This window comes from Lithobates pipiens, unplaced genomic scaffold, assembly GCF_037356315.1.
Source record: "Lithobates pipiens isolate NorthernLeopardFrog02 unplaced genomic scaffold, aLitPip1_a1.2 Scaffold_10, whole genome shotgun sequence".
NCBI lineage: Eukaryota > Metazoa > Chordata > Amphibia > Anura > Ranidae > Lithobates > Lithobates pipiens.
Genome location: NW_027507686.1, coordinates 45877651 through 45895844, shown reverse-complemented (window position 1 = coordinate 45895844; position 18194 = coordinate 45877651). Strand labels below are relative to the sequence as shown.

Below are 18194 nucleotides of genomic sequence, written 5' to 3'. Positions count from 1 at the left end.
CCATCTCATGGGTCACGGTAACTTCAGATGCCAGCAACCGAGGATGGGGCGCTCACTGCCTTTCGGAGGTCGCTCAGGGCAGGTGGACGTTTCCATCACAGAGAGTCGTCTCCAATGTTCTGGAGCTAAGAGCGGCCTTCCAGGCGCTTCGGTCATTCCATCATCTGACAGCGAATGCCTCGGTCATGCTAAGGTTGGACAACACAACCGCGGTGGCTTACGTAAAGAAGCAAGGGGGAACTCGCAGCTGGTCCCTGTTACAGGAGACGGAGCCAATAATGAATTGGGCTCAGAAGAATTTGTCCAACCTTTCTGCAGTCTACATCCCAGGGGTGCAGAATGTTCAGGCGGACTTCCTATCGCGTGTCGAGTTGGACAACAACGAGTGGTCTCTACACCGGGAAGTATTCGATTGGCTCCTGACCTTAGGATTGTCCCTGGAAGTCGACTTGTTCGCTTCCCCGTGCAATCGGAAGCTTCCGAAATATTACTCAAGGTTCAGGGATCCCCAGGCATATGGGATAGATGCCCTCACAGAACATTGGAAGTTTCAGACAGCTTACGCCTTCCCTCCAGTTCCGGTGATCCTGCAATTCCTTCGGAGACTCAGGTCAGAGAAGGCGGAGATTCTCGCAGTAATTCCTTTCTGGCCCAACAGACCTTGGTTCCCTCTACTGCTGCTCCTCAGTTATCAAGAGCCAGTTCCCCTGCCTCTCAGGTCGGATTTGCTATCTCAAGGCACAAGGTTACATCCATGCCCATCATGTCTGAACCTCAAGGTATGGTTTTTGAGAGGGAAAGGCTAGAAGCTCTTGGTTGTCCGGAAGAGGTCATCCCAACCCTTCTCAATTCCAGACGCGGGAGTACTAATAGGGTATATGAGCGTATATGGTCCAAGTTTTCGGCCCATATGTCCTCCAGAGAAAATTCTTGCAGTTCTCCAACAATACAAGACATACTAAGCTTTCTTCAAACAGGCCTTGATTTACCTCTAGCTATCAGTTCATTGAGAGTCCAAGTATCGGCTATTTCAGCCTTTACGGGTATTTCCTGGGCAAACCATGCACTGGTACAACAATTCTTCAAGGGAGCTACTAGGCTCAGACCCCAAAGAAAACCAAGGTTTCCTAAATGGGACCTCCCTTTAGTGCTGGATTTTCTCTCAAACCTTGGAAAGGATTCTACGGAGCCTCTGTCCATAAGGGATCTCACTCTCAAGACCATCTTCTTGGTAGCTATAACCTCAGCCAAGAGAGTTTCTGAGATTAGGAATCTAGGTTCGGAAGAACCCTTTCTGACTTTCTTTCCAGATAGGGCAGTATTGATTCCCATGTTGGGATCGCATCCCAAAGTAACCTCGGTCTTCCATGAGAATCAGGAAATTGTGCTTCCCACTTTCAAAAACTCAGAGAGTCAGGATGTTCATCCTCTGGACGTAGGACACGCGCTGAAACAATATTTGGAAGTCACAGCTCCCTTTAGACAAACGAAATTTCTTTTTGTTCTCCCTCATGGCAAGAATAAAGGATTGCAAGCTTCGGCTAGATCTATCTCTACCTGGATCATTCAGATCATTCAGAGGGCGTACAGAGCAAAGGGCTTGGCTCCTCCTGAGGCATTAACAGCTCATTCAACACGGAGTATTTCAACATCGTGGGCAGCTTCTCGCCATGTGGCGCCTGAAGTTATTTGCAGAGCGGCCTCTTGGTCTTCTATTAATACCTTTGTTTCTCATTACTGTGTAGAGCCAGCGGCTCTGTCTTCTGTTAATTTTGGTTTGCAAGTTTTGTCGGTTGACAATGCTAAATAAACTTTTGTTCTTTGCTCGACATTTTGCCCACCCGGGTGTGTTTGGCGAGTTATTTCCCACACGTATGCTGCCATGGAGCCTTTCAGGAAAACGGAAAATTTATATCAAATACTTACTTACCGTAATTTTCCTTTCCTGATAGGCTCCATGGCAGCAGGAGTTCCCTCCCAAATGTCTGGAGTCGGCTAGTTACGGAACACTGATAGTGGCCAGGAGCAAAGATTTATGGGAGTTGGGTCCTATTGGGTAATCGTGGAGGCGGGGCTACCCACACGTATGCTGCCATGGAGCCTATCAGGAAAGGAAAATTACGGTAAGTATTTGATATAAATTTTCCGTTTTTTCTCATATTTGGGCATTTAGTTGTAGATCAATTGTCTTATTTGTCTGTATAAATCATATAGTCTTCCTGCCAACTGTTTTCTTTGTATATGTATGCCTGAAATTAAGTTATGAACGGGCAGGTTGAATAGATTTAGTTTTCCTATTATTAGATTACTGTAAATTTAATATTGGATTATTTATTTACTGTTAATAAAATATTCTAGATTTTAATCCTTCAATCTCCCCTAAAGAAGTGGACTATATTTTTCACAAAACACATTCAGTATCCAGTATAACACCATCATCAAGGAATAATAACTATGAGGAAAAACATGGATGCATACGTTGAGGGGAATTTACTAAAACCGGATCAGACAAAATCAATTTCTATCTTCATTTCCAAAGCTTACAGTGGAGTTCCACCCAAAAATGGAAATTACGTTTTTCACTCCCGAGCATAGATAGCTGCAGTATCCACGGCTATCTATGCCATGTCCGGCACGTCCTCCATCCCCTCTGCTGTCTTCTGGGAGTCACACAGGTCCCAGAATACAGCAGGGACCAGTGGGATCGTGCAGCGTGACTTGTGCATGCGCAGTAGGGAACCAGGCTTCACTTCCTGATTCCCTTATCAAAGATGGCATCACCTCCACCCGAAAGCCAGGTCGGCTTTGGGTGCTGACATCGCGGGCGCCCTGGACAGGTAAGTGTCCAAATTTTAAAAGTCAGCAGTTGCAGTATATGCTGAACAAGCTGAAGCTAGAAGCTGATTGGTTGTCATGCACAGCTGTTCCTGATTCCCTCCAGTTCCAGCTCCAGTTTTATTACATTTCGGTCATTGTGTTTCAATGATTGGGATTCGGGAAGGTGCTTTATAATTATGAAATCATAATGTATGTCAGCCCTTTATTCATTTATATGATTTGACCAGCATATGAGTAGATTGTATAGATTTTAGTGAGATGCTTTATCGTAGTTTTGGCGGCGCTATTCGGCCGCTAGAGGGGCAGTTTTAACCCCCGCTAGCAGACGAAAAAGGGTTAAAACTGCCCACAAAGCGCTGCTACAGCGGCGCTTTGCAGGCCGGTTTGCAGCGCTGCCCCATTGTTTTCAATGGGAAGGGGCGATTTAGGAGCGGTAAATATACTGCTCCAAAGATGCGGCTAGCAGGACTTTTTTGACCTCCCTGCAATGGTGGTCAGTAATAGTCATCTAATTACAGCTACCACCCCCAATCCACAGATGTGGATCCCTAATCTGAGAACATATATTGTACCTGAGCATATATTCAATGTGATTTAGCAGATTAATAGATTATAATGGCATGGCATGGTGTTATGTATTGTGTATTGCCTACTCTCTTGGGTTCTGCTTTTCTCTCAAGGATACCACCATCTTTGTTCTGGCCTCACCCAGGATCACCATCTGCTTCCTGGACTGAGATACCGGTTCAGAGATGAAACAGTCATGTATAAAGTTATGGTGTTGCAGTCTGAGCACTGCAGGAGACGAGACTAATGCCCTGTACACAAGACCGGTTTTCCTGTCGGAATAAACTCTGAAGGTTTTTCCGACGGAGTTCTAACAGAATTCTGCTGAAACTGTCTTGCGTAACACCAAATTCTGACCGTCAAGAACGCGGTGACGTACAACACGTATGACGGGACTAGAAAAAGGAAGTTCAATAGCCAATAGCTTCCATCTCATACTCGCTTCAGAGCATGCGTCATTTTTGGTCCGTCGGAACAGCATACAGACGAGCGGTTTTCCCGATTTAGAAATTGGTTCCGTCGGAAATATTTAGAACATGTTCTATTTCTAGGTCCGTCAGAATTTTCAACCTAAAAAGTCTGATGGGTCATACACATGATCGGAATATACGATGTAAAGCTCCCGTCTGACTTTTTATGTCGGACATTCCGCTCGTGTGTACGCGGCATTAGGAAATGCTTTCCCCGTACCTTTAGCAGACTAGGTGCAGCTTTATTAAAAAAAGTATACTGGTGCTTCACATTCACGTTAGGAATGTTTTCATAAAGATTTGTAAGCACTGGCATAGCATCAGGGATTGCAATGGTAACCCTGTCCTTTTACACCTGGATAGGAGGGATGGAGGTGGTGGCATATACAGGAACCAATCCTCTCTATGGTCCATGCTAATCTGAAAGCCTGATTCTCCTCCTTTCCCTCCCGCCAACCCTCAACCACCCCCCATCCCCTCACCACTGCCCGTTTCCCACCTCTCTTCTCCCACCAGCTGCTGCGGGGGATGTTTCAGGATGAAGAGCGGGGAAGGGGTGAGTAAATATGTAATTTACTGGCCCCTTCCTTTTCTGAATGAACACAGTGAGTGATCAGTAACAATCACTGTGTTAATTCGTAAATTAAGCATAGTAGACTGTTTTTACTATGCTTCGGTTTGTGAATGAGCGAGAGGCTCTGTACAGAGCTTTTCTTGTTCGTTCATTCTATGCAGCTGAGGCTGCAGAGATGGAGGTTAAGGACTGTGTCTCGACAGTGAAACATCAGGGGTCTAGTTTATACTCCTTGACATTTTAGCAAACTCCCTCAACAGGGCTGCTAAAAATAAAAAATAAAAAAATAATGAAAAATAAAGTTAAAAAAATAAAATGCCAAAAATTAAAATTACTGACAAAGTCCAGTGCCCTAATGACACCATCCATTGCTCTACTGACCCTGTCCTCTTCCCTACTGACAAAGTCAACTGTAATACTGACACCATCTACCGCTCTACTGACTGACATCATCCACTGCCCTACAGACACCAACTTCTGCCCTACTGACACATCCACCGATTTACTGACACTGTCCACTGCCCTACTCACACCAATCACTGCCCTACTGATACCGTACACACAGCATCCACTGCCCTACTGACATTGTCCAATGCTCTACTGACTGGTACTGTCCACTTGTAAGGTAAGCTAAGCTTTATATTTTTTACAGTGACGTTTGTTTTATATTTTTCTGTGACTCGCGGCTCCTTCTGGCTGACAGCGGCTTGTGACTCGTCCTGGGCATCACTGTGGGTAGGATATTCCAGGAAGCGGTGAGAGTACACAGGCTGATTTGCGGTGTTTCGCTGTATTGGATCAATGCTAAGTCAACGCTAAGTTTTATTGTTTATCTTGTATATATGAATTTTAATTATACAGTACTTATTTGTGCTGAGAGAGCGTTGTTAATGCTGGATTGATTTTCCGATTTTTCAAGCATCTTTTTGTGATGATCTCATTTTTATAACAGCCGCACTTATTTGTATTTTCTATTCCTTGAGCGCTGGTATCAGGAGCTTTTTTAGTTGCTGATTTTTTTTTTTTTATTAAAAGATTTGAAATAAATCTTTAGCTGCTTGAAGTATGTTGGCACGTGGTGGAAGCAGCAGATGATAGTGGTGGGCCCCAGGTCAACTTTTGCATCAGAGCCCACAAGCTTCAAGCTACGCCTCTGTTTGTAAGCCTACTTACATTTCCAGTTCTATCAGGGGCGGCTGGTGCTTAAAATTTTTTGGGGGGCACAAACAAACTGAAAAATACTGAAACTCCCCCCCCCCAAATCAATTGCAGCCTCACTGTGTCCATCAAATGCAGCCATTGTGCCCATAAAATGAGGTCACTGTGCCTATCAATTGCAGCCATTGTGTCTATCAAATGCAGCCATTTGTGGCCATCAAATGCAGCCACCAGTGCTCATCCAATGCAGCCAGCTGTCACCATAATATGCAGCCCCTGTGTTCACCCCCCCCCCCCCCCCCACTGGCAGTGTTCATGGCTCTGGCGGCACCTTCAACCCCCCTCCCCCCCATCTGACAGAGCCGAGGGGACTTACCGAAGCACTGCAGCTGCTCCTCTTCAATGCACCAGAGCGGCGGTGACCTCCTCTCCAGTATGTGTCTCCCCCGCTCCTTTTCCTAAGCACCAGGCATCCAATAGGGTGGCCAGGCGTTTTGGCCAATCAGAAAACAGGTCTGACGCCCTGCCTCCTGATTGGCGAGCAGGAAGATTAGTGTGAAAATAGTGAAAATTTATTTGCTATCGTCACACAATTGGGTGGGGATCAGGGTGCACTCTATGCACCCTGAGCCCACCCTATTTTGAAGCCTATTAAAGCCTCTGGTTCTAATCAGGTGCTTTAAAAAGTACCACCCCCACCATAGGAATCCATTAATCCGGCGACTTGAAAAGGGGTTGGGCGCATGGGTGGCAGCATACAACCCATATTTATGACTAAAGTCTTAACTTTTCATTTTTAATTCTGACGCTGATTTTTTAATCTAAAAAATTCTGACTGTTAATCCCAACATTTTTAATCTCAGAATTGTGACATTTTATATTAGACTGCTGATTTTGAAACACAGAATTTTTAATCTAAGAATTCTGACTATTAAACCCAGAATTTTTGATTTTTTTAAATCTCAGAATTATGATTTTTAATATTAGAATTTTGACTTTTAATATTAGAATTTTGACTTTTAATATTAGAGTTCCGAGTATGAAACACAGAATTTTGACTTTAACAGTCCGAATTGGGTTGTATACATTTCTTTCAGGATGGCTCCAGGGCTCTTCCACACAGTCTCTGCTCCTAGTGGAGCTTCCTATTTTAAATCCCTATAAAATTTATAAAGACAGACAAGAACCAGTTTGATCAGAAAACTATTGCACAGAAACTATCAGCGAGCAAAACACATTTTATTAGTCCAGATGCAGCCTTCACCAAACAAGGGTGCAACATAAATGTTCTTGGGCAATTAAACTAAACCATAAAAAGTTTATGTAAAGCCAAAACTTTTTTTTTTGTCTAGAGCCAAAAAAGTTTGTCAGGTTTTTTGTTGTCTGTGATTGTTGGAATGATTCACTCTTTCTATTTGTCTTGGTTTTTGCTTGTACGATTTCATCTTGGTTCCCATTGTGTCTCTGGGGCAGGAAGGGAAGAGAAATCTCCCCGATGGACAGAGAGGCCAAAAAAAAAGGGGGTCTTAATTATTCCCTGCCTAATCATACAGGTTTTTTACTTAAAGCGTAACTCCACTTTTGTTGAGGAAAAAACATTCCCCTCTGGGTGATCTATGTACATTGCAAGGATTAGAACAACCTTTCTTGCAGTTTACTATCTTTTTTTTCTTCTGAAGAAATCCCTGCATGTTCCTCTGTGCCTCTGGAATGAGTGGGTCTAATGGTAGTGGTTTCGTAATTATCTATCAGGTGTGCACCTGCAGAGCACCAACGAGGAAATCTGCTGGGCCTGCATCCCTTTAGATATGTCCCTTTTTGGAAATCTCTCACCAAAAATGTAATTTTTGTTGCAGGGGATCCCTGAAATCTAACTTGTATCTTAGGCAGACTTCTGGGAAAATTGAGGCAATCACACAAGCAGGACATGATGTTCTGGGGGGTGGTCAGTGCACTCTTTGTACAGAACAACTCCAGGTAGCCATATTGCACTTCATTTACAGAAAATTTCATTGGCTGCAGATTTAAAAGAAAAGGTAATTTTTAATAACATTCAACTACAATATGACTTGTGCCGCAGTTGTATACGCTATATTATTTTTTCTTTATTTGTGATTTTTTTTTTTGCCCACGAAAGTGTAGTTACCCTTTTAAAGTGTTGTAAACCTCAGATATGAAATGTGAACAAAGCATATCCCTTTAAAGTGTGTATATTTCTCAATTGAAAGCACTAAGTGTAATTTCAGTCTGCTGCCTTGTTCCTCTGCTATCAGCATGAATAGAGAGAAAAATGGTGACGGGGAGGGACCTTCAGCTAAGCCTCAGCTCTGTTCTTGCATGTTGTGTGAAGGGGGTGTGCCCCTTCTCTCCAATCAGCTATAAGAGCTTTCCTCACTAAGCTCTGCAGAGTTTAACTTCAGCTCTCCGCCCCCTTTTTTTTAAAGTTCAGAAAAGCTGTAAAAAATTCTGAACTTTGAACATATGTAGAGAAGAGAATACTGCAGATAAACTGGTACAACTTATGTAGGAAGATTTGTTTCATCTATGTGTATCACCTGAGGCCAGCCACTTCACTGGGTATATGTAATTGTTTACAACCACTTTAACCACTTCCGAATCACCCACCACACATATACTGTGGCAGGGCGGCCCGGCTGCGTGAACCGACGTACCTGTATGTCGGTCCGTGCATTAGATACAGCGGGCGTGCGTCCGCCTTCATCAGTGCCTGACAAATGCGCTTCTGGAAGAATGGTCAAACATTCCCATAGACACACTGCTAAACCTTGTGGACAGCCTTCCCAGAAGAGTTGAAGCTGTTACAGCTGCAAAAGGTGGGGCAACTCAATATTGAACCCTACGGACTAAGACTGGGATGCCATTAAAGTTCAGGTGCATGTAAAGGCAGGCGTCCAGATACATTTGGTAATACAGTATAGTGTATATGGTGCAAATACTGGCAGAGGAGGAGGGGAAATGGGGGGGTGAAGAAAACGGGATGGATTTTACTACCGAATGTTAATTAAACCTATTTTCTATAAATATATACATGGTTGATAATCCATTCTGTGAGTATTTACTCCCGTGTGATAACCCAAAACCACCCTCAACAGAACAAGGCCCTCATTAGCTGTGCACTGGTGTTGATGATCTCAGAGGGCATCTGACTGCCAAGTAGAGGTTGCAGGGACCATCTTCCAAACCAAAGGAGCCTGCAGGAGCGAAGCATCAGGTAAGTAAAAGTGCCCTAGACCTAAACTTGCATTAAACATTCTGTTGCTCGGGGCTCTGCCTGGTCTTGTTGGAGATGTTGGTCCCATTGGAAGCCATGTCAGAGTTTCCGTTGAAGAAATTACTAAGGACCCTGTCAAACGGAATATTATAGCACGCAAAAGGGACAAAATCACTAAACTTCCTGTGTGATAACCCAAAACCACCCTCGACAGAACAAGGCCTTCATTAGTTGTGCACTGGTGTTGATGATCTCAGGGGGCATCTGACTGCCAAGTAGAGATTGCAGGGACCATCTTCCAAACCAAAGTAGCCTGCAGGAGCGAAGGATCAGGTAAGTAAAAGTGCCCTAGACCTAAACTTGCATTAAACATTCTGTTGCTCGGGGCTCTGCTTGGTCTTGTTGGAGATGTTGGTCCCATTGGAAGCCATGTCAGAGTTTCTGTTGAAGAGCGATGATAGGTATCCCGCTCGGTAGATGGGGGTGAGGAGGAAGATCAGACCGCTCTTCCTTTGGTTCGACTGCAATAAACCTTGCAGTGCAGGGACAGTCCTACTGCAAGGGAGCATATTTGAACATCCATGGGATTTGAACCCAGAACCCTAGCAGCACTTCACCAACAAGCTGCTCAGGGTTCCTCCTCTAAGCTTCAAGCAATATGCTACTTCCTGAGAATAATAGCCATACACTGCTTTTACAGAGCACATACCCTCTGCAGCTTTATGAAGGTCACACTTGCCTTCAATATTGCTGCAGAGCACGTTAACAGCCCGGTTGTTCATGATCTTAGAACAGGTGCTTGCTTGTATTTGTATTGCTTTAAATAAAACACGTGTGAAATGAGCACCCAGTTAAATCCATGTAACAACTCGAGAATGTCTTGAAATTGCCTGCAGCTAATGCATGAATCTCATAGCAGTTAGATATCTGAGTAAACAAAGCATTGCTTGCATGATTCAGCAACTAATCCACAGAATTCTCCTGTACTGAAAAGGTTAAGGTCAGCAGATGATATTTGCTGAAGATCTGTTGCAGAAAACTGGCTCACAGAGGAGAAAGACTCATCCAGTGATTTATTTGTTGCCTGATCCAGACATATAAGCCACAAAGAGAGAGAGAGAGAGTGTGCGAGCAAGCGAGAGAGAGAGAGAAATATAATGTATTCTGAAGCTGATGAACGCCAACAGCCAATGGGAGTGAGTCAATTGTTAATCAGTAGGAGAGAGGTGGAGGGTATTCTTCAAGTGTGTAAGTGTTTTAAGCTACTGTAGTGGTGCATGATCATAATCGACGTCTCTCCTTTTTTTTCTGACAGTGTGGCCAGCTGATATGAAATCTGTTTTTGGGAGACAGAAATATGACGTAATACGCTATATTAAGACGTTTGATTTTGCCTCGTGCCACAAGATTTTAGCAGAAAGTATTTCACGATGATGCTGCATTGAATCAAAGGCTGTATGGTACAAGTTTGGACATCCAAGCCTTCGGTGAGCTGGCCACTTTTCCTTTATCGTGTTGGAAAATATGGAGAAGGTGCAAGGCCACTTGGACAGCGGACAAGAGATACATGACCAACTTGCCGTTGACACAGCCTTAAGCACCTTGATAGTAATTCTTGTATATATTGTAGTGAAGGTGAGTGTGGATGGAATTCGTCAATGGAGAGCCCGGGTGTCCATCCTAGTGGTAGGTGCCGGACCTATTGGGTTGACGGCGGCACTGGTTGCTGTCCGCTCCAGGAAAGTGCTGAATTTAACCATCTTGGACGAGCGCACAAGGACTGCCCTGCTCTGCAGACCTCAACAGATCGCCTTGGACCCCCGAAGTGTTACGTTTCTCTTGACTTTGGGAGTCGATTTTGACAATATTGAGGGATGTTGGGACAATGACCACTTCTTTACCAAGATTGGTGTTTTCCAGGAGCATCTTCTGAGTATTCTAGAACAGAGGAAACAAACCCTGGACATTAGAATTCTACTTGGAACCAAAGTAAGTGTTTGGCACATTTATATCTATGTCAAGTTATCTGTCAGTCAATACTATTTTTATTTTATTTATTACAGGTACTTGCATAGCGTCAATTTACATAGCACTTGAAATATAGTATACAGTCACATCTATCCCTAAGGAACTTACAATCTAAGGTCCCTAACTCACATTCATATGTGTATATGTATGTATGTATATATATATATATATATATATATATATATATATATATATATATATATATATATTATACATACACACACACACACAATTTAGACAGGAGCCAATTAACCTACCAGAATGTCTGGAGTGTGGGAGGAAACTCACGCAGACACGGAGAACATGCAAACTCCAGGCAGGTAGTGTCATGGTTGGGATTTGAACCAACAACCCTAGTGCTGCTAGGCAGAAGTGCTACCACTTAGCCACTAAAGCAAATCTCTGCTCAGCCAGTATATAGTCAAGTACACTGCAGTCAGTTCATGAAAACTGATGTAATTGAATAATTGAGGTATTATCAAATCAACCAGGCAGATTTTAGGTTTCTAATTAATGATAGCCTGCTGTATGACCAATATTTAACAGCCTAAATTTCAGGAATTACTAAGGACCCTGTCAAATGGAATATTATAGCACATAAGAGTGACAAATTCACTAAACTTCAGTTTGATTATTTTGAAGTCGCTTCCTAGCTGCCTGAACCAGCAATATTTCACTCGATCACTGCTTTCTCATTATCCTCATCCACTGAATTAATTTACTTGATTTTGTTGCAGGTGAAGCAATGCCAGCAATATAATCAGCTGTCTGATCAGGCTCTAATATTGCATATTTCCATAATCTCTTAATCTCTTTACCAAATTTCAAGTGAAATAATTGGTCTGGGACTCCTTATAATGTTACTAAAAAAAATACATATGTTCACCTATGAGTAGAAAACATGCACTCTTGGTAATCCTTGGTAACTGTTTAACTTATGTAATCATGATATAGGGCATACCATACGTCAATCAGGGTCATGTGTGTCAAATAGAGTGCAAAATCTGGTGTAGCTGTGCATAGAAACGAATCAGCTTTCAGATTTTTTTTTTTGTCAAATCTTAGCTGAACAAGTTAAAATTAGAAGCTGATTGGCTACTATGCAAAGTTGCACCAGATTTTGCACTCTCCAGTTTTAGTAAATCAACCCCTAAGGGTTGTATTTATAAGCATTTCACATAGCAATTCACCTGGTGAATATACATTCATCCTAGCCGAATGGGGGGGGGGGGGGGGGGGGTTTATTAGACTATGTCCTGTGCTGGTCAAATGTTTTTAATTGATTTAGAAGGGAAAATACTGCATCTGGTCACTAGATGGTGATAAGTATCGTAGGATTTTTCCATACTTAGCACCATCTAGTGGCCAAATATGGTAAATTACCTAACAACATTATTTTTGGCCCCATTCGTGCAGAACGAGTGTACATGCACTTTTTCACCAGGTTAATTGTTTTGTACTTTTTTTTTTTTTTTTTTAATACACCCCTTAAGACAGGCTAGCAGTTAAAACAGACTTATACTAATGTAACTTTACTGTTAAAAATATATAAGCTTATAGTGCCAATCAGTACATGCAACAGCACAGCAACTGGTGGACTTCCTTTTTTCTGATTTACAACGTTTTTTTCTGAATTGTAGCCTATTCTGAATAGGGCTTCATTATAAAACCGCACTATGTATACACATTTATTTTAACTTTACACTTTTGCTTGCAAGTTGAGTAATGTGTTGACATCCTATATCTCTCAGGACTGCAACAGTGAGAGAACCCAACTAGAATCTGCAGTTTTTTTTTTCAACACCTAGAACTGTTACAAAGCCATACTCCCAAAACTAAATTCTGAAAGTGGAAGAAATGTTGACTGTTCGCAGCAAAAAAACTTCAGCACCCCTTTAACTTATTTATAACAATATCTGTTTTAGCACCCTTATTATTTGTGGGGGGGGGGGGTGGGGGGGTGTAGCCATCTTGCATCTTGATTCTCTTTGATTACTTCGCCTGTCCCTCCATAGATAGCATAAGAAAATCCTGCGCATGCACAGTCCAAAAAGGAGTCAAACTACCTTTTTGTTACAATGTGCATTTACAGTGCCCTGAAAAAGTATTCATAAACCTTGAAATTTTCCACATTTTGCCATGCTACAACCAAAACATAAATGTATTTTATTGGGATTTTATATGATAGACCAACACAAAGTGGCACACAATTGTGAAGTGAAAGGAAAATGATAAATGGATTTAAATTTTAATTTTTTTTACAAATATGTGAAAAGTGTGGGGTGCATTTTGTATTCAGCCCCCCTGAGTCAATACTGTGTAGAACAACCTTTCACTGCAATGACAGCTGCAAGTCTTTTTGGGGATGTCTCTACCGGCTTTGCACATCTAGAGAGTGACATTTTTGCCCGTTCTTCTTTGCAAAATAGCTCAAGCTCTGTCAGATTGGATGGAGAGCATCTGTGAACAGTAATTTTCAAGTCTTGCCAAAGATTCTCCATTGGATTTAGGTCTGGACTTTGACTGGGCCATTCTAACACATGAATATGCTTTGATCTAAACCAGGGATCCTCAAACTACGGCCCTACAGCTGTTGCCAAACTACACATCCCATGAGGCATTGAAAAACTGACATTCACAGACATGACTAGGCATGATGGGAATTGTAGTTCCTGAACTGGAGGGCCATAGTTTGAAGACCCATGATCTAAACCAGGGGTGCCCAACCAGTGGCCCTCTGATGTGGCCCTCGACCTCCTGCTTTAATGGCCCATATCACGGGTTGCCGACCAGCCATCCCAGAGCAGCAGTTTTGTGAATGAAGCAGCTGGTAGTGGAAGCAAGTGGCTGCGGAGCAGAGCCACATAAGCCAATGCTTCCTGTATAGTGCCTGCCAAACCAAATGCACTCCACCTGGGACAGCAACAGCCAGAGATACCAGAATGGAAGACGGTTATTAAAGGTAAGTTTACTATTAAATTCAAAGTTGATTTGGATATATCTGTTTTGCAGTGGTTACTGGGCTGCTTTCACACTGCATTGAGCCATAGACGTCTGTTATTACTTGTGGGTTTGTTGCGCCTTCAGAAAGTGTGCCACACATGCAGGATATAATAGAAGTTTATGGCAAAGTGCAGCTAACCCACAGAAAATCCACAGGTTCACTGAGCTACAACCACGCTTTGGGCAAATAGCAGCGCATCAGTGTGAAAGCAGCCTTAGGCCCTTTTCACATGATTGGTCAGACCCAATCGGACTTACTATTCACCACTATGGAGCAGCAGATGTAAACGGACTTGTGTCTGTTTACACCCGCCTACCTAAAAAAAAATAGAAGGGGATCTGCCCCTTCCATCTGGACAAATCAGATTGGATCAGAGGGCCCATAGAGTAGAGTGGCCTGTGTCTGTGGACACGGACCTGTCATCCTCCCGCTCCGCTCATTGTGGCCCGCGACCAGTTACCAATTCACTTAAGTGGCCCTCGCTCTTCATAAGGTTGGGCACCCCTGATCTAAACCATTCCATTGTAGCTCTGGCTGTATGTTTAGGGTCATTGTCCTGCTGGAAGATGAACCTCCCCCAGTCTCAAGTCTTCAGGAGACTCTAACAGGTTTTCTTCTTTAATTGCCCTGTATTTGGCTCTATCCATCTTCCCATCAACTCTGACCAGCTTCCCTGACCCTGCTGAAGAAAAGCATCCCTGCTACCACCGTGTTTCACAGTGAGGATGGTATGTTCAGGGTGATGTACAGTGTTTGTTTTTCGGCACGCACAGCATTTTGCAACTAGGCCAAAAGTAAAATTTTGGTCTCATCTGACCAGAGCACCTTCTTCCACATGTTTCTCCCAAACTCAAAACAGGACTTCTTAGGGCTTTCTTTCAACAATGGCTTCCTTCTTGCCACTCTTCCACAAAGGCCAGATTTGTGGAGTGCAAGACTAATAGTTGTCCTATGGACAGATTCTCCCACCTGAGCTGTGGATCTCTGCAGCTCCTCCAGAGTTACCATGGGCCTCTTGGCTGCTTCTCTACCCAGCCTCCCATGTCTTGGAAGTTTGCAAATGTGCCATTCTTTTTCTATTTTCAGAAGATGGATTGGACAGTGATCCGTGAGATGCTCAAAGATTGGAATATTTTTTTATAACCTAACCCTGCTTTAAACTTTTGCCCTGACCTGTCTAGTGTGTTCCTTGACCTTCATAATGCTGTTTGTTCACTAATGCCACGTACACATGACCGGACTTTTCTACGGACTAGGTCCGACTGTCTTCCCGACGAACTTTCGGCGGAGGTCCGATGGACTTTCTGAACGAAAGGGACTTGGCCACACAGGACCGGACTAAGTCTGTTCAAAAGTCCTTTTGGTTTGAACGTGATGACGTAAACTGGACAAAACAAGGAAGTTCAATAGCCAGTAGCCAATAGCTGCCCTTACGTCATATTTGGTCCGTCGGACTAGCACACAAATGAACGGTTTTCCCGATTTTTAGTCCGTCGGACTTGAGTCCGTCGGATAGATTTGAAACATGTTTTATTTCTAGTTCCGTCAGACTTTTGGGGAAAAAAAAGTCCGCTGGAGCCCACACACGGTCGAATTGTCAGACGGATTCCGGTCCACCGGACCAAGTCTGACAGAAAATCTGATTGTGTGTATGCAGCATAAGATTCTCTAACAAACCTCTAAAGGATTCACAGAACAGCTGTATTTATACTGCGATTAAATTACACACAGGTGAACTCTATTTACTAATTAGGTGACTTAGGCCCCTTTCACACATGCGGATGATATGTCCGTATTTCATCCATCCGTTTGCGGATGAAATACGGACATCCATTCATCCCTATGGGATAGCGGGTGTCTGCGGATGAGCATCCGCAGACACCCGCTATTGTCCGCCTCCGCAAATGTCCGATTCTGCAGACGGAGGAAAATCCTATTTTTCTGTCCGTCTGCAGAGCGGATCGGATGAACACGGACACACGGTCCGTGCTCGTCCGATCCCCATAGAGGAGAGCGGAGAGCTGACAGGGCGGTCCCCGCACAGTGTGCGGAGACCGCCCTGTCCGCAGCCGGCTCAGCGGGGACAACGGAGAGATCCCCGCTGAGCGAGCGGATCATCACGGGGCGGATCATTACTGATCCGCCCCGTGTGAAAGGGGCCTTATAAAGGCAATTGATTCCACTAGATTTTAGTCAGGGGTATCAGAGTAAAGGGGGCTGAATACAAATGCACACCACACTTTTCTAATGTTTTATTTGTAAAAAAAAAAAATATATATATATATAATATATACACACACACACACACCAGTTACTCCGGACTAGAACGGATTTTAAATGGATCTACAAGTGGTATAAAAATCATTAAATAATGGGAAGTCCAGCTAAGGATGTCATCATTGTCTTGTGATGGGGTGTCTAAATACAGGCACTGCAGTATTTAAAACGTATAAAATGTGGGTGATGCAGTAAAAGCTGCTATCCAATTAGAATAGACTTCTTATGCCCCGTACGCACGATAGGAAATTCGGCCAGCAAAAGTCCGATGTGAGCTTTTGATTGGAAATTCCAACCGTGTGTATGCTCCATAGGACTTTTGCTGGCGGAATTCCCACCAGCAAAAGATTGAGAGCAGGTTATCAATTTTTCGGTAGGAAAAAGTTCCAACTGGAAATTCTGATCGTCTGTACCAATTCTGACGTGCAAAATTCCTACGCATGCTCGGAAACAATTTGACGCATGCTCGGAAGCATTGAACTTCAATTTCTCGGCTCGTTGTGTGTACGGGGCATAAGAATCAAGTAGGCCAGGTAAAATACAACTCTTTGACCACTTTGAAATTAGAAAATGTAAAGTATATATCTGATATATATACACATTCCCCCATGTTTTTTTAAAGTGCTGCAAGTACAAAACAAATCTAGTGAATTTCATGATGTGGTGCTGCCTCTGCTGCACTGAAATCCCAAGCAGCATTGACAGTCCATCCTGAGTTTTCTCCTTCTGGACTATAGAACACTTTTGCTGAAGCCGTACAACTTTTGCTTCTCATCTCAATAACAAATGAGGGGGGTGGGGGGGGGGGAAGGTTCTACATTCCAAAAGGGAAAAATGCATCTTTTTAGAGCTAAGGTTTTATTCTACTCATTTACACTGCATGTTCACAAGTAGTTATTTTTGCCTCAACAATGCAATTTACCTAGATGTGCGTATCCACATAACAGGCCCTGTTTGTAAATGATTTGTCCAGGTTTGGGAAATACCATTTTAGGATCTTTCAGAAAACTTAATGGATTCCTGAATTTATAAGTCCCTCCACTTTGTTTATTGCCAATATAAGGTTTGTAGAATAGTGTGTAGTTACTACCAAGTTACGGTAAGTGACTGAGTTGCATAGAAATTGTTTGGTTCGAGGGTCTCCAAACTGTAACTCAGGGGCCAAATTCAACCCACTGCAAGATTTTATCTGGCCCTCTTGTGTAGGGGGGACCCTGATGTACGGAGCAGCCTGATGGGGACCCTGATGTATGGAGGAACCTGATGTATGAGGGGACTCTGAGGGGGACCTTGATGTAAGGACGGACTCTAATAGCCTCCCATCCTGTACATGAATAGTGCTGTTTGTTTGTTTTTACAAAGTATTCATGCATGTCCCTCATCTAGGCGAATGATGTGCACAGTGCTCACTGTGCTTCCTGGAATATGCACAATACATTTCCCAGAAGGCATAGCATTTAAATTACAAAGGAGGAGGGAAGTGGGCATAGTGGCGCATCATTGGGAGGGCCTGCTGAACCCATAAGAGTCACTGGGCTCACAACCGACCTGGTGGTGCTGGCAGAAAGCGAATGGATCTCAGCAGGTCAATGCTGGATCCTCTGAGTGGATGAGTATCTGAAATGTGTGCAACCCCCCCCCCCCGGTAAGCGAGGGGGGAAAAAAAATGGGGGGGGGGTATGGTGAAGATCCAATTTAACTCCCACTCATCTCCTCCACATCATTACTTTCATTATGTATCCTTTATATGAATAATGTTAGCAATTTATTTTAAAATGCATCCCTGCATTCCCCTCTGACATTAGCTGGGAGATCACATGACTGCTGTGTTTTCTACTCAGCCCCTCCCACTGTAGCCCTTGGATCGTGGGAGGAGAGCAGGGGGAGGTCACATGACCACACAGAGGTGATCTGAAATAAGGTATTTAGCGGCATCATTAAAAAAACAAAAACAAAAAAAAACATTTGCACTGTGTAGTATACCTTTATTAGAACAGAGGGGCTGCCAGTAAACCTACTCTCTGACTTTATCGGCAGATGCTAATT

The 18194-nt window shown here is 43.4% G+C and overlaps 1 protein-coding gene across 3 annotated transcripts in view; it reads left to right on the top strand.

Moving 5' to 3' along the window:
- LOC143930285 (uncharacterized) overlaps positions 1-18194 on the top strand; it is a 190138-nt gene that overhangs the window by 13494 nt on the left and 158450 nt on the right. Inside the window, exons 1-2 of one of the 3 annotated variants that reach the window (XM_077454460.1) lie at positions 9780-10035; positions 10155-10828. In XM_077454460.1, the coding sequence (XP_077310586.1) occupies positions 10364-10828 (465 nt within the window). In that variant the 5' untranslated portion in view covers positions 9780-10035; positions 10155-10363. Of the gene's footprint in view, positions 1-9779; positions 10036-10062; positions 10829-18194 lie in introns of those variants that run through there. The other 2 variants (XM_077454471.1, XM_077454481.1) reach the window with 2 other exon arrangements.